The following is a 25975-nucleotide window of genomic DNA, read 5'->3' as shown; positions in this document are numbered from 1 at the left end:
TATTTCTGTATCAGTTTAGATGGTCATTTGGTTTTTTTCCTTCATTGTTTGATGTGGTGTATTATACTGATTGATTTTTGTGTGTTGAACCGTCCTTGGATTCCAAGAATGGATCTACTTGGTCAGGGCATATAATCCATTTTATTTTGTTTTATTTTTTCATTGAAGTGTAACATACAGTTTTATTTAGTTTAAGTTGTACAACATACTGACTCAATTATATACATTCGTCAGTGCTTACCACAGTAAGTGTAGTCACCAACTGTTGCCATACATGATTACAGTACTGTTGACTTTATTTACTGCTCTATACTTTTCATCTCCATAATTTATGTATTTTATAACTCTTCTTATATCTATTTTATATCTTTTGTGAGTTTGTAACTCTTTTTTGTTTTGCTTAAAGATTTTATTTATTTGATAGACAGAAATCACAAGTAGGCAAAGAGGAAAGCAGAGAGAGAAGGAGGGAAGCAGGTTTCCTGCTGAGCAGAGAGCCCGATGCGGGGTTCGATCCCAGGACCCTGAGATCATGACCTGAGCCGAAGGCAGAGGCTTTAACCCACTGAGCCACCCAGGTGCCCCATGAGTTTGTAACTCTTAATCCTTTTTCTCAGCAGTCTCCTCCCCACCTCCCCTCTGGCACCACTATTTGTTCTCCGTTTTTATGGATCTGTATTTTGTTTATTGGTTCCTTTGTTTTGTTTTTCAGATTCCACATGTTAATGAAATCGTATGGTATTTGTCTTTTTCTGTCTGACTTATTTCACTTAGCATAATACCTTTTAGGTCCTCATATCTTGTCACAAATGACAAGATCTCATTCTTAAGGCTGAGTAATATTCTATTGTGTCTCTATACCATATATTCTTTATTCATTCATCTATCAGTGGACACTTGGGTTCCTTCCGTATCTTGGCTATTGTAAATAAAGCTGCAGTAAGCATACATATGCTGCATATATCTTTTCAAATTAGTTTTGTTTTTTCCTTTGGATAAATACCCAAAGAAAGTGGAATTATTGGATCATATGATATTTCTATTTTTAATATTTTGAGGAAACTCCATACTGTTTTCCACATTGCCTGCACCAATTCCATTCCCACCAAAAATACACAGGCATCTCATTTTCTCCACATCTTCACCAACACTTGTTATTTCTTTTTTTTTTTATGAGTATGATTCAATTGATTTTTTAAATTTTTTTTATTTTTTAATTTTTATTTATTTATTTATGTATTTTAATTTTTTATTTTTTTTATAAACATATATTTTTATCCCCAGGGGTACGGGTCTGTGAATCACCAGGTTTACACACTTCACAGCACTCACCAAAGCACATACCCTCCCCAATGTCCATAATCCCACCCCCTTCTCCCAAACCCCCTCCCCCCAGCAACCCTTTTTTGATAGTAAGCACTCTGACTGGTGTGAGGTGGTTTCAATTTACATTTCCTTGATAAGTGATGTTGAGCATCTTCTTATGTGTCTGTTGGCCATCTGTTATGTCTTCTTTAATCAGTGGCTTTTTTCATTTGTTTGTTTTGTTTTGTTTTGGCATTGTGTTGTATATGTCCTTTATATGTTTTGTATATTAATCCCTTATTGGATATATCATTTGCAGATACTTTCTTCCATTCACTGGGTAAATTTTTTGTTTCATTGATGGGTTCATTTGTGCAAAATCTTTTTATTTTTATAGTTGCAGTTGTTTATTTTTGCTTTGTTTCCCTTGCCTTAGGAGACATATCTAGAAAAATCTTTCTATGGCCAATGTCAAAGAAATTACTTGCTATGTTTTCTAATTGGAGTTTTATAACCTTTAGTACCTTTTGAGTGTACTTTTGTGTATGGTGTGAGAAGGTGGCCCAGTTTCGTTATTTCGTACGTAGCTGTTCAGATTTCCCAGCACCAGTTGTTAAAGAGACTGTCTTTTTCTCAGTCTTTATTCTTGCTTCCTTTGTCATAGATTAATTGACCATATAGGTATGGGTTTATTTCTGGGGTCTCTGTAATGTTCCATTGATTTTTGTGTCTTGTTTTGTGCCAGTACCATGTATTTTGATTACTATAGTATTGTAGTATATTATAATCCTTCTGTTTGATAATATTTTATTGAGGATTTTTTACATTAGTGTTCATAAAGGACATTGGTCAGTAGTTTTCTCTTTAAAATAATTTATTTAAACAACAACAAAAAAGAATTCACTCATTTTGCCCACTCTACTCCCCACCTCTGGCAACTACCCGTTTGTTTTCTGTATTGAGAGTATTTTCTTTAAGATTCCACATATCAGAGAGATCACATGGCACTTGTCTTTTTCTCTTTCTGACTTATTTCACTTAGTATAATGCCACAAAGTCCACCCATGTTGCTGTAAGTGGCAAGGTTTCATTCTGTTTTATGGTTGAATAATATTCCATTGTATAGATATACCACAGTTTCTTTATGCATTCATCTATCAATGGACAGTTAGATTGTTCCCATATCTTAGATATTTTTTTTTTATTTAAGATTTTTATTTTTTTGACAGACAGATCACAAGTAGGCAGAGAGGCAGGCAGAGAGAGGAGGAGGAGGCAGGCTCCCTGCCGAGCAGAGAGCCCGATGTGAGGCTCTATCCCAGGACCCTGGGATCATGACCCGAACCGAAGGCAGTGGCTTAACCCACTGAGCCACCCAGGCGCCCCCCCATATCTTAGATATTTTAAATAATGCTGCAATAAACATAGGGATGTATATAACCTTTTGAGTTAATGTTTTTATTTTCTTTGGATAAATACCCAGAAGTGGAATTGCTGGATGATATTATCTAGTTTTAGTTTTTGGAAGAGCCTTCATACCATTTTCTATAGCACCAATTCACATTTCCACCAACAGTGCACAAGGGTTCCTTTTTTTTTTTTTTTAACATCCTCACCAGCACCTGTTGTTATTTCTTGTGTTTTTGAGAGCCATTCTAACAGGTGTAAGGTAATATCACTTTGGTCTTGACTTGCATCTCCCTAATAATGAATGATGTTGAGCATCTTTTGAATAGACCTGTTAGTCATATGTATGTCTTCTTTGAATTAAGACTATTTAGATCTTCTGCCCAATTTTTCATCCGATTTTTTTTTTATTTTAAAAAATGAGTTGATGTGTTCTTTATATATTTTGAATATCAGTCCCTTATTAGATACATTACTTGGAAATATTTTCTCCTATTTAGTAAGTTGCCTTTCCATTTTGTTGATGATTTTTCTTTGGTGTATAAAAATTTTAGTTATGATGTAGTCCCATTTATTTATTCTTTCTTTTGTTGCTTTTGCTTTTGGTGTCAAATCTAAAATCATTGCCTAGACCTGTGTCAAGGAGCTTACCACCTGTGTTTTTCCTAGAGTTTTATGTTTACATATTTTCCTGTTATTTTGTATGCCTTGTGATTTTTTTTGATTGACCACTGGGCATTTGACTCTTAATAATGTGGTAACTCTGGAAATCAGATTCTTCCCATTCTGCAATGTTTGCCATATTTTCTTACTGATTTTGTTTATTTTCTTTTATCTTTTGATTGTTGTAGGCTGTCTCTGTGCCAAGGATCTGCATGATGTGTAAATTTAATGTCGTAGTGTTTTCTGAACCTGTCCTTGGGTATGCACCCTCACTTTCTGATTCTCCTAGTATATGCAGTTATTTTTTAATGTCTTGGTCTTCAGTGTTTGATTCCTAAAGGGGGAAAGGCAAAGAATGAAGGAGGAGAAAATGAAAAGGGGAAAACACAAACTGAAGGGGACTTGCAGCAACCGGGGAAATGCACTAACAGTGGCTGTGTGCCTCTTTGCACGCATGTGATCAGAGGCATTGGTCCTCAGAGCACGGGAACTTGCACCGAACCCCTTTATGAATGGTGTCTTTGTTGCACATGTTTATGGTATGGATTCTTTAAGTCCTATGGTAGCTATGTTTTTGTATGTTTCCTTATGAGAATAACTTCTTTAAGACCAGGAAGAGTATTTTTTTAAACTTGGAATTCTCAGAGACTAGGGCAGTTACAGGTACATGTGGGCACTCAGATTTTTTGTATTAAGTAACAAAAAAATGGTATTTCTATTATTATTATTTTTTTAACTCAAAAAGCATAACACAAAAGAAGCTCTATAATAGAGGTCCTTAGTAAAATTTTCTGGCCAGTTTTCAGCAGTAAAAAATGGTAAGAATTGGTCTTTGCAGTCAAATGCTCTACCACTGAGCTATACCCCCAAGAATTGGTCTTTGAACTTCCTTTTTTTCCTATCACTTGATTTTGACCACTTCAGACTAAGCAGAAATGTGCTTTTCCAGGGATCATTGTCATTCAGGGATGTGACCGTGGGCTTCACTCAGGAGGAGTGGCAGCACCTGGACCCTACTCAGAGGACCCTGTACAGGGAAGTGATGCTGGAGAACTATAGCCACCTTGTCTCAGTGGGTAGGTAATGTTTGTTTCTCACGTAGACCCCCAGTATGTGTGTCTTTTTTATTTACAGAAACTTGCAGAGTTTTTGGAATATAATATTTAGTTTTGAAATTTGTAGGTCAAGGATGACCTTTTGATTATCCAAAGGGATTTGTTTTCTTTTCCCTCATAACAGGGATTAATTTTTTTTTTTTTTTTGTATGGTCTTTGAGTTATAATGTCCTCCGCCTTCAGAGGCCCTAAAACTCATCCAGTTTGTCCCATTTCTCATTCACAGGGTATTCCATCCCTAAACCAGAAGTGATCCTCAAGTTGGAGCAAGGAGAGGAGCCGTGGATATTAGAGGAAGAGTTCCTGAGCCAGAACGACCCAGGTGAGTGAGTACGTATGAGCCAGATGGAGTTTAGGAGGAAATTAGATCACAGAGCCTTAGTTCAGAGCTTTAAGGCCATTGAAATGGTCTTTAAGAATCACTTTTTAGATGCTCTGGACCTTTGAAAGTAGCATGTTGACGTGACTCAAATATTCAGTGTCACTCAATCACCCAGTATCTCCCAGTGTCACTTTTTTTTTTTTAAGATTTTATTTATTTTTATTTGACAGAGAGAAATCACAAGTAGACAGGCAGGCAGAGAGAGAGAGAGAGAGGGAAGCAGGCTCCCCGCCGAGCAGAGAGCCCGATGCGGGACTCCATCCCAGGACCCTGAGATCATGACCTAAGCCTAAGGCAGCGGCCTAACCCACTGAGCCACCCAGGCGCCCCCCAGTGTCACTTTTATACACAATGTTATCTTTGTTTTCCTCCTTAGGAATTAATTATATAGAGTTAAATACACAGATTTTAAGTATACACATTACTATATATGTGTGTATATACAATATACGTATAAACACACAGTGTGTGTGTGTGTGTATATTTAGTATCTGCCTGCTTTGATTCAGTATTATGTCTATGAGAAATATTCACGTTGGTTTATGATTAGTTTATTGCTTTATATTGCTGTGTAGCATTCCGCTGTGACTACCACAGTGTTTATGTCTTTATTATGTTATTGAAACTTATTTAGGATACATATTTGAAACATATTTGTTTTGAAACACTTGTTTTGAGTTTGAGGTTTGTGAAAAACATTTATAAAAATTATTGTGTGTGTTGTTCTAAGGAGTATGTAAACTCTTCTGTTAGTTGTGTGACCAGAAATGGACTTGCTGGGCAGAGTGATCACATACTTAACTTTAACACACTTTTTAATTTAAATAATTTTCCAAAGAGGTTGTACTAAATCGTGTTGTCGCTAGCAATGTATGAGAGCTTTAATTGCCTTTTATTGTTGTGAGCACTTGGTATTGTCAGTCTAATTTGGCCATTTTAGTCATTTTGTTGTGTTATCTCATTAGGCTTTAATTCCCATTTCTCTGATGACTGATGTTGAGCATCTTTTCATATTTTTGTTGGCTATTTGGATCTTCTTTAGCAAAGTTAACTGTTCAGGTCTTTTGCCTATATTTTATCGGACCATTAGTCTTTTTCTGTTGAATTATAGAACTTTTAAAATAGACTCCAGGGACGCCTGGGTGGCTCAGTTGGCTGGACGACTGCCTTCGGCTCAGGTCATGATCCCGGAGTCCCGGGATTGAGTCCCACATCGGGCTCCCAGCTGCATGGGGAGTCTGCTTCTCCCTCTGACCTTCTCCTCGCTCATGCTCTCTCTCACTGTCTCTCTCTCTCAAATAAATAAATAAAATCTTAAAAAAAAATAGATTCCAAATATGAATCTTTGGCAAATGTATGTATTGACAGTGCCTTTTCTCAATTATATAAGCCTTGTCTTACCATTTTCTTGATGACTTCTGATGACAGTTAAAAAGACTGTCCTTTCTTCTGCTGAATCATGGTTTTATCTTTGTCATTTATCAGGTGAACATATATTTGTGGTTTTGTTTCTGGGCTTTCTGTTTTGTTCTATTGGCTGTCTTTTTTTTTTTTTTTAATTTTTATTTATTTATTTGAGAGAGAGACAGAGTGAGAGAGCATGAGAGGGGAGGTCAGAGGGAGAAGCAGACTCCCCCATGGAGCTGGGAGCCTGATGTGGGACTTGATCCCAGGAGTCCGGGATCATGACCTGAGCTGAAATGAAGGCAGTTGCTTAACCAACGGAGCCACCCAGGTGCCCCTATTGGCTGTCTAATAAAGGTTCCATTTATCCATCTTCTTGACAATACTATTATCTTTTATCTTTATAATTTAATTATAAGTCATGACATCTGGCAGTGTTAGCCTTGTAGCTTTGCTGTTTTCTTCAAGGTTGCTTGGCTTTGGCATGAATACAGAATGTTGCCAAGAATATCTTTAATCTACAAAATATATTAAAATAATTTCTATGTTTCCAGGTATTATGGACAGTGCTATGGTACTATGAACTTTTACATTTTCATATAAATTTTAGAATCAGCTTGTCAGTTTCCACAAACACACACACACACACCATCCATACCCCTATACCTCCTCTTTTAGGGCTTTTATTGGGGTTGCATTGATCATTTCGGAGAGAATTGGCATTGTAAGGGCCTGCCCCTCCCAGAGGAACTTGCCTGTGGATTCAGGATGCAGGGGCAGGGCAGTGTGATTCTTGATGCTTGGCTCAAAATAAAGCTTTGCTTGACCTTCGCTTTGTATCAGTCTCGTTCCTTTGATCACGGACCCTAACAGCATCTAATTCTAGTATATAGAAAAATTGTTGGTATTCGCACACTGGCTTTGTATCCTGCAATCGTGCTAAGTTTACTTATTCTGATAGTTATTTTATAGTTTTTAAAAAAATTTTAGGTCAATAATTGTGTTGTCTGTGCATAAAGACAAGTGTACTTCTCCTTCCTAATTTTTTACTGGCTAAGAATGCCAATAGCATGTTGTATAGAAGTGGTGAAGGTGAACATCTTTGTCTTGTTTTTGAATTCAGGAAGAAACTATTGAGTATTTTAGAATTAATTTTGATTTTAACTGAGGGATTTCTATAAATGTGCCTTATCATTTTGAGGAAGTTCTCTTCTATTCTTAGTTTGCTAAGAGGGTTTTTGTTTTTAAAGATTTATTTATGCTAGAGAGAGAAAGAGAAAGAGAGTACGTGCATGGTGAAGATGCTTAACTGACCGTGCCACTGAAGTGTTCCCCCTTATTGTTTTTTTTCTGAATCATGAATGAGTATTTTGTCAAAAGTTTTCTCTGCATATATTGAGATAATCATAACTTTTCATATTTATTCTGTTAATATGGTGAGTAATCTTGATTAATTTTCCAACGTTAAGCCAACCTGATATGTCTGAAATACTTTCTCCGTCCTAATGTATTTTGCTCTCATAATCTCTGAACTTGACTTTTTACGAGTTTATGTAGTATTTTTCTGTGTGTGTGTGTTTGTGTGTTCATAAGACCTATTATCCTGTAATTAGCCTTTGTTTTAATGTTTTCAGGTTTGGGGTTGAAGACTGTTCTACTTTTGGGGGCACCTGATTGGCTCAGTCATTAGGTGTCTGCCTTCAGCTCAGGTCATGATCCCAGGGTCCTGGGATTGAGCCCCGCATTGGGCTCCCTGCTCAGCGGAAAGCCTGCTTCTTCCTCTCCCACCATCTCTGCTTGTGTTCCCTCTCCCCCTGTCCCTCTCTCTGTCAAATAAATAAATAAATAAAATCTTTAAAAAAAGAAAGATTGTACTACCTCCATAAGATGAGTTGAGCAGCATTTCACACTTTTCTATTCTGTGGATGATATTATGTGAGATTATATTATTCTTTAATGTTTGGAAGATTTTACCTGTGAAGTTTCTGGGGTCTGAGGTTATCTTTTGATGGAGATTTTAAATTTTAGACTGTTAAATTTTAAGTATTTATCTTTGTTAATTTTACCGTAAGTACAACACATGAGGTTTTTGGAACAGAGCAGGTGAATTAGTATTTACTTAAAACTAAGTAACAACTTTGTGGTTCCAGTGTACCTCAGTTCCTTACTCTTGGAGCAATGAGATAGAAATCAGGTGTTCTACATATATACACAAAGTTGGTATTTTGGGTGAAAAATACTGATAAAATGAATCTGGGTGTTTCTATAGAAGAGAGAGTTAGTTGTCCCCCGACCATTTTAAAAGGAGGGAGGAAAACCTTTGCTCCCTTGGAAAGGATCCTGAGTTTGCACTTTACCCTTTGGACTATGAGTAAATTTCTTCAGAGGAGAGAGAAGACCAGTGTCTCCAGCCTTATACCCATAATGTCACCAGGGCTCCTGGTTCTGGTACCCCCACTGAAATGTGAGTCTCCCTGGAGTCTGTCCCTCTCTAATTAGTCATAAATTACTTTCCAAACCTCATTCTTTTACCTTAAGCTCCAAGTTTTATTTACATTTGCTTAAAAAGTCCTAGCTGTGCAGAAACATAAAATTTATTTTCCCTACAGTCCCACATAACCACTCATTTTATTTCCGATTTCTCGCCAGTTTTTCTGTGTACATGCCACTCCTCAGTCATTTTGGTTTAGTCTTTAACCACCAAGATGTGTCTTAGAAACCTAGATGCTCTTCAGGTATTTCCGTTTGCCTTTTTACCTGGCCCAGGGTACCAAACCAGGGCCAGCAATTTGTCTTAGCATTTTGCCCAGACTTTGCTTGGCTTACAAGGACATTCTGTTACCATAGAGCTGTGGCACATTCTGTTACCCATAGAGCTCTGGCCAGCCAGTTGAAACTGACTTGAATGCCTTCCAGGCTGAGGCAGGGTCATGAAGCATTTCAGCTCAAGACAGGAACAGATTCTGTACCACTTTCTAATAACCATAGTATAGGTCAACCTGCTCCCAGAGGGCTTGTCCGAGGTCTGTTGCACTACCGGATATTTCCTCAAATACTTGAAAGCTTCTGATAATCACTCCTGGTTGCAGATCACACTTAGATTGCAAATGAGTGGTTGATTTTCACACATGCACACACAAAAGCACAATCCCAGAGGGTATACCTGGAAAGAAAGATCTTTTCAGTTGTTAGGAGTACCCCTAACCCCGCCCCAAACCTGGCCCCTAGCATGACTTCTCACTGTATGGGGAGCTTTGGAATCCCCACCCCCACCAGTCCAAATCTTTGATTTTGTTGTCTCTTCAGAGGGACTGCCTTAAATCAGTCAGTTCCAAACAGTCCCGCTTGTCCATGACCCATTCCAACCGCCCCAGTTCTCTAAGGTGTGCATGACACTTCAAGGTGTTCCGCAGGGAAAAGGTAGGGACTGTTATCTTCTGTCTTTTGATCAGAACATCAAGCACGCATGAGAGAAGCAGCTGCCAGTTTGAATGCCTGGGATCCACTACAGTTTGTCGTTGGGCGAAGCAGGATGGATGGCAGTTAGGGAGAGCAGCAGAGGCATTTCTCCTCTGGGAGAGCTCCAGGGATGGGTTGGAAGGACAAAGGTGAACAAGAACTCCGTCCCCATGTTGTTATAAAGGTTCACTTTCCCAGGTGTCAGAGTTTTTGCTTTACTTCCATTGTTAAAAATCTGTGTATCTTTCTTTCTTTTTTTTTTTTTTAAGATTTCATTTATTTGATAGAGAGACACCCAGAGAGGGAACACGAGCAGGGGAAGTTGGAGAGGGTGAAGCAGGCTTCCTGCAGAACAGGGAACCCGACCCGAGCCGAAGGCAGATGCTTAACAACTGAGCCACCCAGGTGCCCCAAAATCTGTGTATCTTATCGATAACTGTAACTTCGTGTTTTTTCCAGTCATCTCTACTCTCCACCAGAACTTTGATCTCGAGGGTCTGAGTGCAAGGGAGACCAAAGCCTTTTAAAAGAAAAACATTTTTACACAGTTTAAACAGAATTAATTCTAATCCTTGAAACTGTTCTTTGGCCATCCTCTTGGCCTGGAGTTGCTGACAGGAGAAAGAGATATGTCATGTCCGGGGGAGTATTCAGGGTGAGATCTTGAATTTTCAGAATTTTCAAAATAAGTGCATATACTACCACTGCTCCCACACATGCATCCCCTTTTTCCTAATCATACCCAGTAAATAGACTTGAGACCATCCCTTTTTGAGGATAGCTGCATTCAATAGTCTGCTTTGCTAAGGTGTGAGTGCCAGGAAGGAGGTGGCACAGATAAACTTACTCTTGCTCATTCTTGGAAAGTCAACAGTGGTGAGATATCCTCTAGAGGAAGTTAAAATTGAGTTTTGATTGACTGCCCCACCACCTTGTACCTTCCACAGGAATCCTGAGTCAGAATACAGTCTGCTTCTGTGGTCTGGGTTGTGTGCAGGTCCTTGCATCAGAGCTAGCCCCATGGTAATGACCTGGATGGTTCTGCCAGGATTCATGGTGTTTCCATAGCTCACAGCACCACAGGGCTGGCTTCCAACATCATCATAGTCACAGCATTCTGCCCTGAACAGGTTAACCTCATCTGCTTGGCAGAGCTGAAGGTTACAACAGAGCAGACAGCATAGTCACAGCATTCTGCCCCTGAACAGGTTGACCTCATCTGCTTGGCAGAGCTGAAGATTACAACAGAGCAAGCAGCTAGGAAAAACCTCTGTGACTCCAGACTTTGGAGAGCTACCAGCAAAGCCTTTCTTGCAGGATTTTATTGTAAAAAGTCTTTTCACCTTGCCCGTGGTAGATTCCAAGTTGATCTACCCAAAAAATGGGTTCGGCTAGGGACCCATCATCAGTCTCCAGTGGATTAAGCATCAGATTTTAACAAGAGCTCATTAGCAAGCTCAAAATGACTTTTCCAAAAGACAGCTTCCAAAGTTTCTTTTTGGACACTGCCTCCCTAGTCATGTTCTCTCCTTTGCACAATCCCTCTCTGGGGCAAAATCCTCAGTCATGGAGTCTTGCTCTACCTCCAGTATTGTAAGCTTCTAGACAGGGACACTAAATCCTCACCCATAGAGGTGCATGGGTGGCTCAGGTCATGATCTCAGGGTCCTGGGATCGAGCGCTGCATCTGGCTCCCCGCTCAGCAGGGAGCCTGCTTCTCCCTCTTCCTCTGCCACTCTCCCTGCTTGTGCGTGTGTGCTCTCTCTCTCTCAAACACATAAAATCTTTAAAAAAATTTCCTTACCTTCTTTCCTCAATGGGGATGATTGTCTTTAGGACTTACGCCATATTCTTTTCTACCACATATTTGGGTGTAGTAGCCACAAAACAATACAACCTGTTTTAAAAAATTCCTTACCCCCACCCCTTCCCTTAGTGCATATTTTGCAGCAACTCCTAACAGCTAATTTAGCATTGGCAGGTTCACAGTCACAGCTGTGTGGACCCCGGCTGGGGCAGAGCTGAGGCTGCAGGCCTGCCATGGACATTTCTTTTAGGTCCCCCCCCCCCCCACAGCCTTCAGGATTTCTTCTGTGACCCATGGGCTGTTGAGAAGTGAGTTGCTTCTAAAATCATTTTTTTCTAGTTATCCTTCAGTTCTTGAGTTCTAACTTAATACAGAGAATTTCAGTTTCTTGAAATAATTTCAGTTGCTTGAAATTTGTCAATACATAAATGTTCCATGCACACTTGAGAAGGAGGTATAGTCTGTAATTGTTTTGTATAATGTTCTGTACTGTTTTTTTTTTAAAGATTCTATTTATTTATTTGACAGACAGAGATCACAAGTAGGCAGAGAGGCAGGCAGAGAGAGAGGAGGGAGCAGGCTCCCTGCTGAGCAGAGAGCCCGATGCGGGGCTCGATCCCAGGACCCCGGGATCATGACCTGAGCTGAAGGCAGAGGCTTTAACCCACTGAGCCACCCAGGCACCCCGTGTACTGGTATTTTTTCAGGTCTTCTGTATTCTGATTGTCTTTTGTCTGCTGTCCTGTCAGATACTAAGAAAGGTGTTTTAAAATCTCCCAGCTGTGATATTTCTTGAGGCTGTATTAATTCGGCAAATGGAAATTTAGGATCATTACATCCCGTTTTTTTTTTTTTTTTAATATCCCATTTTTTAATGGACTCTTCAACCATTATGCAGTGCCTGTCTCCATATATGCAGTAATACTTTTGCCTTTAAGGCTGATTTTGGTATTAGCGTTGTTACAGCAGCATTTTTTTGCGTTTTCATGGTATATTCTTTTCTATTCTTTACTGTCAGCCTTACCGTGCTCTTATATTTATCAACTGAAAGCAGTGGTTGTTTGCTAAATCTAGTCTGACATTTAAAATTTCTTATTTAGATTAGTTAGTCCACTTATGTTTACTAGTATAATTGGACTTAAGCCTGCAGTCATGCTATTTCTTTTCTTCTTTCTTGTTTTATTCCTCATTTCACAACTCCTTTTGGATTTTTAAAAAATTATACTCTTTTGCCTCTATTAGTTTTTAGTTATATATTCTTTCAAAAAATTTTTAGTCTTTCAGAGGTTAAACTATGTGTAACAGTATGTAAGTGTGGACACCAGCAGTGTGAAGATGTTCAGAGTCATGGGAACCATATGAGATCTTCTTGCTTGTGAGTATAAATAAAGGAGAGACATGATCTTTTGGCTGAGTCCTGGGACCTCACAAGGTTTAGGGGTTTAGAAGTGATGAAAATGAGGGGGACTGAGTGGTGAGGACAGTTGGAGGAATCTGTGAGGATGGACTAAAGTTGAGAGAATATGATATTCTGGAGGCCAAGAGAAGAATGTATTTCAAGGAGAAGTAAATGGACCTCAGGTCTGAAGATGGAAACATAAACAGGAAAGGAATACAAGAACAACAAACAGATCCAAATCAAACCCCACTTTTGAAAGAACAAGAAGAAAGTTAAATGACACAACAAGGGGAAGGGTTGCTAATAGCAGTGAAATACCCGCTGGAGGTGTGTGCCGAGCTGCAGATTTCAGAGCTGCTACTTCCGAAGGTGGAACCTCACATTGTCAAACCTGATCTCTTAGAACAGCAGGAAGGACTTTCATGGTGGTGGTAGTTCTCTGTACTGGCTTGCTTTCTGAGGAGCAGAGGGATGGGGTAGAAGGAGGACTCGCAGACACAGGCTGTGTTGGAAAGCTGTAGTCAGTCCATCTGTGAAGTAGTAGAAAATGAAGAAGACTTTATACTTGAAAAAACTAAAAAGACTTCTCTCAGCTGAAGAATAGTAAAGATTGAGGATAGGATGCAGTGCCCTTGATAAGAAATATTCTTGCCAGTTTGGAGTACGGTTCTCTGTTCACCCCATGGGAAAGCCTGGATCAGGAAAAGCTCACCTCCTTTAGTGCTCAGGAATTAAAATAATAATAATAACAACAACAACAACAGCCATCACAAGATATATTTGAAGTTATTATAGGAAGCAGAAGACAGGATAAGCAAGTGGTAATTCACCTGAAAAATGTTGTCATGTAATGCCTAAATGTCACTAGTTTGTACTATAAATTAACAACAAAATAATGGCTTTGGGTGTGCAAGAGCATAAAATAGGCAAATAAGACATTCTAAAGAGATAAGACATTCTAAAAGAGATAAGACCACAAGAAGTTGTATTATGACCCATGTTATATCACAGGAAATAACTGGAAAAAAAAGAATAAAATCACTGCAGTGATCAAAACACAATGTGAAAAAACATAGGTAGAAAAGATAATGTTGAAAGTACTGTAGGAAATATGGAGGTTATAAATGAGAAACCGAAATAACAGAGGGTATGGAAACAGTGCATAACAGCAAGTAATGGCTTCTTGTGTTCATTACATATGTTTATAATTTTTATCCCAAATTTCCTTTACTAAACAAGCTCATTGAATACTTAAGCTTAATACTTAATACTTCTCCTTCTATGTCTGTCCATTAAGAAGTTAATTCCTGGTCATATAATTAGGTACTAGTATTTTATAAGAGTTCTCTAACCCCCAGGATTTTGCTCTTCCAAAGAGAAAGATCTTTCTTTCACTCTTTAATAATCCACAATTACACATTATTAACAATTTTGCTTGACCATGCAGCCATATAGAGCCAGATTTTCATAATAATTCAGGTGAAGGTCATCACCACAAACTTTGTAAACATACATGCCAGTTTATCAAGCATTAGACTCTGAGTTGTCAGGTATACATTGACATAGAGACTGAAAAATCATGCCTTGTTATCATTCTTGTTTCATCTTCCTCATACACATCAAGTGTTAGGAGGAACAGGACACTTTTGATGGGGTTTATATAGATTTCTTAATAACATTTAAATATGTACTTTCACAACAAAACTAACAATATGAATATTAAATTTATTCTATATATGCTTTTTAAAAATCTTTCATTAGCATTTTACCATTTTTGCTGGTTTTTACAGAAATATATTTTTTTAAAGTACAGACATTAAACCACTAAATCTTTCAGTATGATGTCTAAAAACTTGTGTTTGATAAGGCTCTCCTGTTAATTCTGATAAAAACCATTTGTTAAACATGATTGACGTAATATCTATTCAGAGTGTTGGAAGAAAATCATAGGTGGAGTTATGGCTGCCAGAAACATAGTTGAGTAAAAGTCAGAGCTACATTGAATATTTAAAAATTCCATGTTTAACAAAGACATTGTTATAGCAGCGTATCTCATGTTCATGTTAAAGTAAATTATACAAACATACTTTTTTTTAAATTAATTTATTTTCAGCATAACAGTATTCATTATTTTTTCACCACACCCAGTGCTCCATGCAATCCATGCCCTCTATAATACCACTGCCTGGTACCCATACTTTTTAACTTTTTATTTTAATCGCTTGGTGCTGGGCGCCTGGGTGGTTCAGTGGGTTGGGCCTCTGCCCTCATGACCATGCTCAGGTCATGGTCTCAGGGTCCTGGGATCAAGCCCCGCATCGGGCTCTCTGCTCAGTGGGAAGCCTGCTTCCTCTTCTCTCTCTACCTGCCTCTCTGCCTACTTGTGATCTCTCTCTCTCTATCTCCCTCTCTCTCTGTCAAATAAATAAATAATAATAAAATCTTAAAAAAAAATCACCAGGTGCTTATCATGACAAGTGCGCTACTTAATCCCCATCATCTATTTCATCCACCCCCCCCCCAATTTCCCTCTAGTAACCATCTTGTTTGTTCTCTATAATCTGTTTCTTGATTTCTCTCTCTCTCTTTTTTGCCTTTGCTTATTCGTTTTGCTTCTTGAATTCCACATGTGAGTGAAGTCATATGATATTTGTCTTTGGCTGGCTGGCTTAATTCACTTAGGATTATATTCTCTGGCTCCATCCGGGTGATTGCAAATGGCAAGATTTCATTTTTATGGCTGAGTAATGTTGCATTGTGTATGTGGGTATACACCACATCTTTATCCCTTTGTCAATTGACGGACACTTGGGCTGCCATCATAATTTGACTATTGAAAATGGTGCTGTTATAAACATAAGAATACATGTATCTCTTGAATTAGTGTGCTTGTATTCGTAGGGTACTCAGTGGTGCAGTTGCTGGGTCATAGGGTAGTTCTATTTTTAACTTTTTGAGGACCCTCCATATTGTTTTCCACAGTGGCTACACTAGTTCGCATTCCCACCAACAGTACATGAGGGTTCCTTTTTCTCCACATCCTTGCAACACCTGTTGTTTCCTGTGTTTTTTATATTAGCCAATCAGACTGTTGTGAGGTGATCTCTCATTGTGGTTTTGATTTGCAGTTTCCTGATGATGAGTGATGAGTATCTTTTCATGTGTCTGTTGACCATTTATCTATGTGTTTTCTTTGGGGAAATGTTTGTCCATGTTACAGGTTGGTCTTTCTTTCTTAGCAAATGATGCTGAAAGTGTTGGGTAGATTTAGGAAGCAAGTTTTTAAAAACATTATTGGACTGTAAGCTCTAACAGAATGAAGCAACTTGAGTATAAGATTATGGATAAGAATGAACAAATTATGGGGACAAACAGCTGGGCTTACAAGAATAAAAAACATTCATTCTAGATTTGTAAATTGATGGCTTGGTTCTAATCTGAATATAGGTTAATATGTTTGCTTCAGTGTGATACCTTTAAAAAAATACTGTCAGTTCTTAGGTTATTGGACTCAGTAGTATTAGTATTGACATTCTATAGAATTGTATGATACATCATTACAATTATAGTATTATAGGTAACAGAGGAGTAAAGACAGTTATACATAACCAAAAAATATTAATGTACAGGTAAATGAAAGTTTTAGGATCAGGTTTAGAATTGTACGCTCTCATGTTATGCAGCAATATAAAAGCATAACATGTATATACATACACATGCAGGATTGAAGGCTAATGTTAAATCAGATGAGATTTGGTTGGGGGAAAGCCAGAAGACACTGGAAGAGGGTCTGATGGTCAGAAGTCCACTTTTGAACAACTCTGATGGAATAAAGGGAAAAATACCATAATCAAAAGGGCTGTAAATCTGATCCTATGGCAAGAATGGCTTGACCACTCATTGTTTTTCCTGTGTTGTGTGTTTTTATTCCTAGTGCATCAGAGCTAGAAACAGAATTAAAGATATTAGAGATTGGATTATAGTACTGTTCCCTTTTGAATTAGAGTTCTTAGAAGTTTGATTTGTTGCTAGTGTGCAGAATGGAAAAGAGAGATGAGACTGGAAGTATGTATACTGTTGTCATAATCAAGACATGAGGCAATAATGAACTAAGTTTGTTCCCCAAAACCTAACTAATTGTTTCTCCTACATATCCTTGTCAACTAATCTTCCTTGTCACTCTATTTATATTTCAGAATTAATTAATAACAGTAGAAACTATTCAAGAAAGAAGTTCAGTGGGTTTGACAAAGGTAGAAATTGGCTCCATATTGATAACTATGAAAGAATTCATTCTGAAGAGATACCTTATGAATATAATAAAAATGGGAATGGCCTCCACCTTAATGAAGACTTTGTTCACCATCAGAAAATTCAAATTTTGGAACAGCCTTTTGAATATAGTGAATGTAGGAAAGCTTTCCATGAGAATGCACTCTTTGTTGTACATAAGAAAGGTTACACAGGAAAGAATACCTGTGAGTACACTGGATATGGGAAGATCTTCAGTGATATGTCATCTCTCATTGTTTGTCAGAGAACACATCCAAGAGAGAATCACTATGAATTCAATGAATGTGGAGAAAATTTCTTTGAGGAATCCATTCTCTATAACCATCAGAGTGTTCAGCCTTTCAGCCAGAAGTCAAACCTCATTCCAATTCAGAGAACCCACTCCATTGACAATTTACTTGAATATAATGAGTGTGGAACGTTTTTCAGTGAAAAGTTAGTCTTTGGTGTACAGCAGAGAACACACACAGGAGAAAAAACTTATGAATGTCATGAATGTGGAAAAACCTTCAACCAGAAGTCAGCCCACACAAGACATCAGAGAACGCACACAGGGGAAAAATCTTGTGAATGTCCTGAATGTGGGAAAACTTTCTACAAGAATTCAGACCTCATTAAACACCAGAGAATTCACACAGGGGAGAAACCTTTTGAATGTCAGGAATGTGGGAAATCCTTCAGTGAAAAGTCTACTCTTACTCAACATCGGAGAACACACACAGGGGAGAAACCATATGAATGTCATGAATGTGGGAAAGCCTTCTCATTTAAGTCTGTCCTTACTGTACATCAAAAAACACACACGGGGGAGAAGCCCTATGAGTGTTATGAATGTAGGAAGGCCTTTCTCAGAAAATCAGACCTCATTAAACATCAAAGAACTCACACAGGGGAAAAACCTTACGAATGTAATGAATGTGGAAAATCCTTCTCTGAGAAGTCAACTCTCACCAAGCATCTAAGAACTCACACAGGTGAGAAACCCTATGAATGTATTGAATGTGGAAAATTTTTTTGCTACTACTCGGGTTTCACAGAACATCAGAGAAGACACACAGGGGAGAAACCTTTTGGGTGTACTGAATGTGGGAAAAATTTCCGTCAGAAGTCAGCCCTAATTGTCCACCAGAGGACTCACATAAGACAGAAACCTTATGAATGTAATGAATGTGGAAAATCATTCTGTGTAAAGTCAAAACTCATTGCACATCATAGAACACATACGGGGGAAAAACCCTATCAATGCAATGTTTGTAGAAAATCATTCTGTGTGAAGTCTAAACTTACTGTACATCAACGAACACATTTGGGGAGAAACCCTATAAATGTAATAAATGAGGGAAGTCACTCTGGGTGAAGAGTTTATAGAAAAAAACACAAAAGGGGAGAAAAATCCATTGATATAATCATTTTTGAGAACATCTTTGGTCTAAAGTCAGTTCTAACAATATAGCAGAGAACTTACAGAGGGGAGAGAATGAATGATATGAAGCTATAGAATATAGAAAACTTTTGTGTTGGAATTTGAACCGTAGAGTATATCAGAAAACTCAGTGGAGAAGACCTATTGGTGAATGAATATAGGGAACCTTTTGCCCAAAGCCACACCTCACTAAACATCAAAGAAAACATCTAAGTTAGAAACCTCTATCAGCATTCATAAGGTAGAGAAGATTTTACTTCACAGGCTTTAGAAAATGCACAAATTGTAGGACACTTTAGGGAAGCATTTTCTATGAGGTGACATTTTATTAGGCTTGTGTGATATTCTTGATGTAGCATCTGGTGGATGTTGGAAGTTACTAGAGAAAACGTATTAATTATGTGGAAGCTTTAAGATAAAATCTACGCTTATACATCAGATTTTGAATTGAAGGGTTTCTAGCAATTTAGGAAGTGAGAACATTTTCATTTAGAAATAGCATTTTATTTTTGTTAAGATACACTTTGACCCATTGCCAGGTCTGTTCCCCTGTTTAAGGTATTAGATGTGACACTGGGTGTGGTGCATAACAGTGAATTCTGGTACACTGAAAAGAAATTAAAAAACAACAAAAAAAAAGGTATTAGATATGAAAACACCCCACACTGGGACCAGCATTTGTAAGCACATAAGAGGTTTACTGCTCAGGCATATGCAGGATGAGAGAAGATTTTTAGCAAGAGGATTCATCAAAAGGACCTTCTGATGTCCAGGTAAGAGAGAGAGATTCTGGATCTCATGATACACGTAGGAGGAGCTTGCTAGCAGGATGTTTTAGTAATTCTGGGGCAGACTGATTTTGAGTGGCTCATTCTGGAAGAGTGAATCAAAGGGGAAAGGTGAGTTGCTATGCAGGCAGCTTAGTGACTGTAGAAGTGTGTGTGGAGCATAGGTGGTTTCTGCCCTGGCAGGTGTCATCCTGTTGTGAGTGACTTACGGTACCTAACTGTATTTCTTCTTGTACTTAACACTTTTCATATGTGATGTAACAGTTTCAACAAAGTGAAACCTTTATATGTGAAAGTACATTCTTAAATATAGAGCTTTAAAAAAGCACAAGTAGATAATACTCTTGGGTAGGTTATAGTAGCTTGTAGCAGATCAGTGTACTAACTGAGAACAACTAGAAAAATTTCACAAAAAGCATCTATTTAAATGCAGCCTATTGCTGCAGAAGCAGAGGACTAGTGGTAAAATTCAGGAGAGGAATGAATTGTGGAGAGCACATGGGCAAAATGCAGCTGTTTCACCTGGGAGCCCTTGCCAGTTCTGGCCACACGGAGGAACCTGAGTACTGAGCGTGGCTCAGGTAAAGGCTGAAACTCTTTGTAGGAGGATGAAGACCAGAAGCCAGTGGTACTTTTGGCAGTCAAGGCTGGAGTGAAAAATTCTTAAACATTAGAGATCAGACACATAACCAGTTTTCCAAGAAATTTTTAGAAGACTGACTCAGCACAGGGCAGGAGGAAAAGATGCTGAAAGTAGATTTTTTTTTTTCAGTACTGAGAAAATATGATTAGAATTTGGGAATTGCCTGTAGGATGGGCCCTTTCTGAGCATAGCATGCGATTAGTAAAAGCAAGGTTATACCAAAGGTAGATTGTACCTTATTGCAAGCTGCAAATGATACCTGGTATTAAAAAAAAAAAAAAAAAAAAAAAAAAAGGCAAAAGTAAAACCTGCCCAGAAAGGAAACTCTCAGAACAGATGGCCTCGCTGCAGTTGTTCCAAATATTTAAGGAGAGAATACCAAGCTTTTCTGAACTTTTCCAGAGAAAGGAAGATGGAACTTTACTAATTCATTTTGAGAGCTGAGTACAATCTTGATACCAAAACCTGTAATAGACATTTCAGGAAAGTAAAGTTACCAATATTTTATGAATTAAAGTGCATAATCCGAAATTTTAAAAAAATTCAGTCATATCCATGGACCAAGTAATGTTTATTAGAGGAGTCAAGTATTTCATATTTAAAATGAAATCAGTTTGGCCATTTCTTCCTCTCACATTCTCCTTTCTCCCTTGTGATTTCTATATTTCTTTCCTGCCTTCCTTTCCTAGAATGGAAGTCAGAACAGGCGTGCCATGAGGGATGAGAAAGGTATTGTGGTGAGGTATCCACTAGCATCAGAGCATTGAGGGCAGCTGGAAAAGATGATCAGCATGGCTGAAATATTTAACATTGAGCAAATAAGAAAATGTGTTGAGGATGATGGGAGACAGATTGGAAAAGGCTTTCATAAAAATGGAGAAGGGGAAAGTTGGAAAACAGCAGAGTGTTGGATTGGAATGCAACTCATAGAAATCGTGTATGTGTATGTGTGTTTTATGTCTCTGCTGAGAGGGCCTACGCACAGTGACACCCCAGAAGCAGCACACGAAGTACCAGGCTACTCATTTCTTTTTATTTTTTATTTTTTTTTAAGATTTTATTTATTTATTTGACAGAGAGAAATCACAAGTAGGCAGAGAGAGAGAGGAGGAAGCAGGCTCCCTGCTGAGCAGAGAGCCCGATGCAGGACTCGATCCCAGGACCCTGAGATCATGACCTGAGCCGAAGGCAGCGGCTTAACCACTGAGCCACCCAGGCGCCCCAGGCTACTCATTTCTAAATGCTGTCCTCCACCCAAAAAGGAACCAGGTCTCTGGAGTGATGGCTGATTCAAGGTCAGAGATAGGAAGAAATAGAGGAACTTGAATCATCTTAGCTACCAGACAGAAAATGTTCAAAGAATCTTGGAAACAAAAGAACCATCTTGGACAAATTCCACTGGCCAAATTTGAGACAGTTGGAACATCAAAATAACGATAGAATCAGAACACAAGAGACTTAATAAAATGCAATTCGTTAATTTATAGTGATGTAAATAAATGAGTAAATTCATGGACAAGAAGGGAAAACTTTCTTTACATAAAAATGCCAGTTAGTAAAAGGAGAATAATGAAATAGGAAAATACCATTCAGCAGCCATTGGAGTGGTGGTTGATTTAGGAGGTAGTTGCCAACATAGGATAGGGTTTGTGGGTAGAGGTTTGATGAAGAATAGGGTATGGGCAAAATGTTCAAATATCTCTCCACAAAATACTAATCAGCTGCAAAGGTAAATGTGGTGATTTTATGATTAAACCCAGCAGACACCAACGTGATTAGGTGATCAAAGTTCACCTCACCAGTGGAGTAGGACAGGTCAACATGATGTATTCCTTGATGGGATGCACTGAGAAGAGCCAACATCATCTGTGTGGTATTTTTGCCAAGAAAGTGTGACCTGTGTTTGCTCAGGAGGAGATATCAGGTGAACCCATTTGAAAGGTTATTTTACTGAATGCAAAGCTTATAGTCTTTAAAAATGTGAATGACATGAAAACCACTCCGGATGGAGGAGACTGAGCTATTTATTTATTCATTTTAGAGAGTGAGTGAGCAGGTAAGTAAGGGAAGGGGCAGAGGGGGAGAATCTTCAAGCAGACTTCCTGCTGAGTGGAGAGCCCCAAGCGGAGTTTGATCTCACGACCCTGAGATCATGACCTGAGCCAAAATCAAGAGTCAGACTCAACTGGCAGAGCCACCCAGGCACTCCAAGACTGTAGATATTTTAAAATAACAAAAAAGGAAGACTAGACATTGTTAGAACAGTTGTCAAAATTCAGTGTATGGCTTGAATGGTGGTGTTTATCAGTGTTTATCTCCTGACTTGGATGATTGTTGGGTGGTTCTGTATGTTACTGCCTTTGTGGAAGATACACACTGGAGTGGGTAGTGGTAATGGAGCCTTGTGTCTGCAGTTTATTTTCAGATGCTCTAGAGAAAGACTAATTCGTGTGTGTGAGTGCAAGTGTGTAAGGGACAGAGAGAGGAGGTGTGGTGCAGTTAGGGGAATCTGAGTGAAGGGGATATGAGAGGTTTTTTTTGGTATTGTGCTTGTGAGTTTTGTAAGTGTGAAACTATTTCAGTAAAATAAAAGTTTAAGTTACATCAGTAGAAAAAGTAAGTGAAGCCACTTATTTCAACAGATGCAGAAAATATATTTGATAAAACTTTATACCCATTTGTGGTTAAAAAACAACAAAACTAGGAATGCTCATCAAAAACAAGGAAACCAGGGTGCCTGGGTGGCTCAGGTGGTTAACTATTTGCCTTCCACTCAGGTCATGATCTCCAGGTCCTGGGATCTAGCCCCATATCTGGCTCCCAGCTCAGCGGGAAGTCTGTTTTTCCCTCTGCCTCTGCCTCTTTCCATTCTTGTGCACTCCCTGTCTCTCTCCCTTTCAAATGAATAAATCTTCAAGGAAACCGATACACAGCAAACATCATACTAAGTAGGTAAATATTGAGGTATCTCTTCCTGATATTAACCAGACAAGAATGCTTGTTACCACTTGTGTTTAACATAGGACTGAATTCTCTAGCTCATCAATAAAACAAAAAGGAAAAAGGAATTTAAGGAATAAAACTGGGAAACTTGAAGCATAACTCATTGGTAAGTGGTATCGTTGCATAGAAATGTGCAAAAAAATCTATGGAGATATTATCAGAAGTAAGTGAATTAGCAATCTCACTATAGAAAAAATTGTTTCTATATATAAACTACCAATAGAAAGTAAATTGATACCAGGAGGTGAGCTGTATCCACCCAGGATAGGAGAGCAGAGACCAGATTTACCTGCCTGCCTAAAAACACAAGGAAAAGGGAAACAGATAAAATCTAGGAAATAATTGTTTTCATGTTGGTGGACTGAAGGCAGTAAAGGGGCAGGGATCCCTGCTAGTGATGGGTTTGCTGCATTGTGGTGATGCTTATACAGCATTTATACAGTATTTATCAAATTAAATCAGGATGTAGACTTTACTACTGTTACATTGCTGTTAGGTTTACAATAGTCCTAAAACAGTAAGTTCTAGAAATCCAAAAACTGGATGTTTAAGACCAAAATAAATGGAAGGATATATTCAGTGTGTTGACTGTACGTGCAACCCTAATCACCATCTAGCAGCTAATTAGAAATTAGCAAATCTGAATTTATAAAATGTATATGCAGAGACACTGACTAACCATAGCTAGAAACTAGAAAAATAGATTGAAAATAGAAAAACAGATCTACAGGACTTAAATTGCTGGATATCAAGACTGTGGCACAGGCACAAGCATAAACCGTGTCCAGAAACAGGCCCAAATATATTGATGTATGACAAAGATGACTCTGTAATATTGTGGTAAAAAGATAGTATTTTTGATAAATGCTGCTGGGTTAATTGGCTCTCTGTAAGTGTAAGAAAAACATTTTGACTATAGCCACCCACCCTACACAGAAATTCGTTTCGTATGGATTGTACATCTAAATGTGAAAGGTAATACAGTTACACTTTTAGAAGAAATATAGGTGAGCATCATGACTTTGGCTTAGACACCTTAAACAAGAAAAAAAAATAGATAAATTCAACTACATTAGAATTAAGAACTGCTGTTTGTTCAAAAACAAAAGCCAAAAGCAGCAGAGGAGTTAAAAACCAGCCACAGACTGGGAGAAGATAATCACAATGCATATCTCAAACCAAGCACTCTTCTACAGAATATAGAAGGAACTCCAACAAGTCAACAAGAAAAAGAAAAATAGCAGATTGAACATAATTTCAGAGTATATTTAAATGACCAGTAAATGTGGAAAATTACCCAGTTTATTAGTCATCAAGGAAAAGCAAATTCTAACAAAAATGTAAGACCACTGCACATGAGAATGACTACAGTGATGAAACCAACTGATGATGAAGATCTGAAGCAACTGGTAAATTAATGAGTCTGGTGGGAATGTAGGTTGTGCACTTTGGGAAATGGGCTCTTTCTACTAAAGCTGAACATACATGTAAATTTTGCCTGCATGATTATACTTCTAGGTTTATCTCGAAAAGAAATACATGTTTCTTTTTTTTTTTTTTTTTTTTTTTTTTTTTTTTTTTTTTTTTTTTTTTTTTTTTTTTTTAAAGATTTTATTTATTTATTTGACAGACAGAGATCACAAGTAGGCAGAGAGGCAGGCAGAGAGAAAGGGGGAAGCAGGCTCCCTGCTGAGCAGAGAGCCCGATGTGGGGCTCGATCCCAGGACCCTGGGATCATGACCTGAGCCGAAAGCAGAGGCTTTAACCCACTGAGCCACCCAGGTGCCCCGAAATACATGTTTCTTGAAAGAACAATCATGGTGGTAGTATTCTTAATAGCCCGGAAGTGGAAACAGCAAGAATGGCCACCAACGCTAAAATGCACGCATAAATTATGCTATTCATTCAGTGCCATATTCTACAGCAGTAGGAATGAATGAACCACAGTTACATGCCCAGAAGACTAAGTGCTGTGTTTTTTCCTTCAAAAAGCAGGCGGATGTAATACATGGTGTTAGAAGTCGGGATAGTGGTTGCCTGGATGGTGGCAGGTTGCAGAGATTGACTTAAGGGGGCTCCTCTGGTGCTAATAGTGTTCTTTTTATCTCAATATTGCTTGTCGGTGTATTCAATTTACAAAATTCATGGTAAATTTTTATTTATATATATTCATGTTTGAGTATAAATGTTCCTTAATAAAAGCAGGAAGTCTGACATTGTTCGCTCTCTGTTTAGAGTCCTCCAGCAGCTTCCCATCTCACTTAAAAACACAGCACAAGATGAATAATGAGAACAGCAGCAGTGAGCATGTGTGTGAAGAACCCTGTGTAATAAGTGCTTATATATGTGAATTTACTATGTAAAATATTTTGTTCCTTTCACTATGTGACAACAGTGGTGTTCCTTATTAAAAGCTACCCAATTTACCTTACTCAATTTATATGTTAAGTGAAATAACATTCCCCAGTTTTACCATATCTCTTACATGTTCTCTCACTCTCTCCTGGCATATAAAAGTGGTTATGGCCAGTGTTTTACGTTAATTCTTCAATAAAGAATTCAAACATTGTGTTTTTGAAGTTTTCACCTGCCTCGGGGTCCACCAGTGGGTGTAGTGAAAATACTAATTATACAGGATAAGCAATATTGGGGTGCCTGGGTGGCTCAGTCGGTTGGGCAGCCAGCTCTTGGTTTTGGCTTCGGTTGTGATCTCAGGGGCCTGGGCTTGAGCTCTGAGTCAGGCTGTGTGCTCAGCTAGAAGTCTGTTTATGGATTCTCTCTCTCCCTTTGCCCCTCCCCTTGCACATGCACATTCTCTCTCTCTCTCTCTCTCTAAAATAAATCTTTTTTAAAAATAAGCAATATTGAGTTAATTGATGAAAGC

At 38.3% G+C, this 25975-nt stretch overlaps 1 protein-coding gene across 5 annotated transcripts in view; it reads left to right on the top strand.

Annotated features, from left to right (window-relative positions):
* Positions 1–25662, top strand: part of LOC101694020 (zinc finger protein 37A) — a 31592-nt gene extending 5930 nt beyond the window's left edge. For 4 of the 5 annotated variants that reach the window (XM_045087366.1, XM_045087365.1, XM_045087369.1 and 1 more), the window contains 3 exons: positions 4325–4451; positions 4717–4812; positions 17138–20382. In XM_045087366.1, coding sequence (XP_044943301.1) covers positions 4325–4451; positions 4717–4812; positions 17138–18591 — 1677 coding nt within the window. In that variant the 3' untranslated portion in view covers positions 18592–20382. Of the gene's footprint in view, positions 1–4324; positions 4452–4716; positions 4813–17137; positions 20383–25326 lie in introns of those variants that run through there. The other variant, XM_045087368.1, reaches the window with a different exon arrangement.
* Positions 25663–25975: the final 313 nt, after the last annotated feature.

This window comes from Mustela putorius, unplaced genomic scaffold (genome assembly GCF_011764305.1).
Source record: "Mustela putorius furo isolate JIRA1106 unplaced genomic scaffold, ASM1176430v1.1 tig00001118_pilon_pilon_pilon, whole genome shotgun sequence".
Classification (NCBI taxonomy): domain Eukaryota; kingdom Metazoa; phylum Chordata; class Mammalia; order Carnivora; family Mustelidae; genus Mustela; species Mustela putorius.
This window is presented reverse-complemented; position numbering and strand designations above follow the sequence as displayed.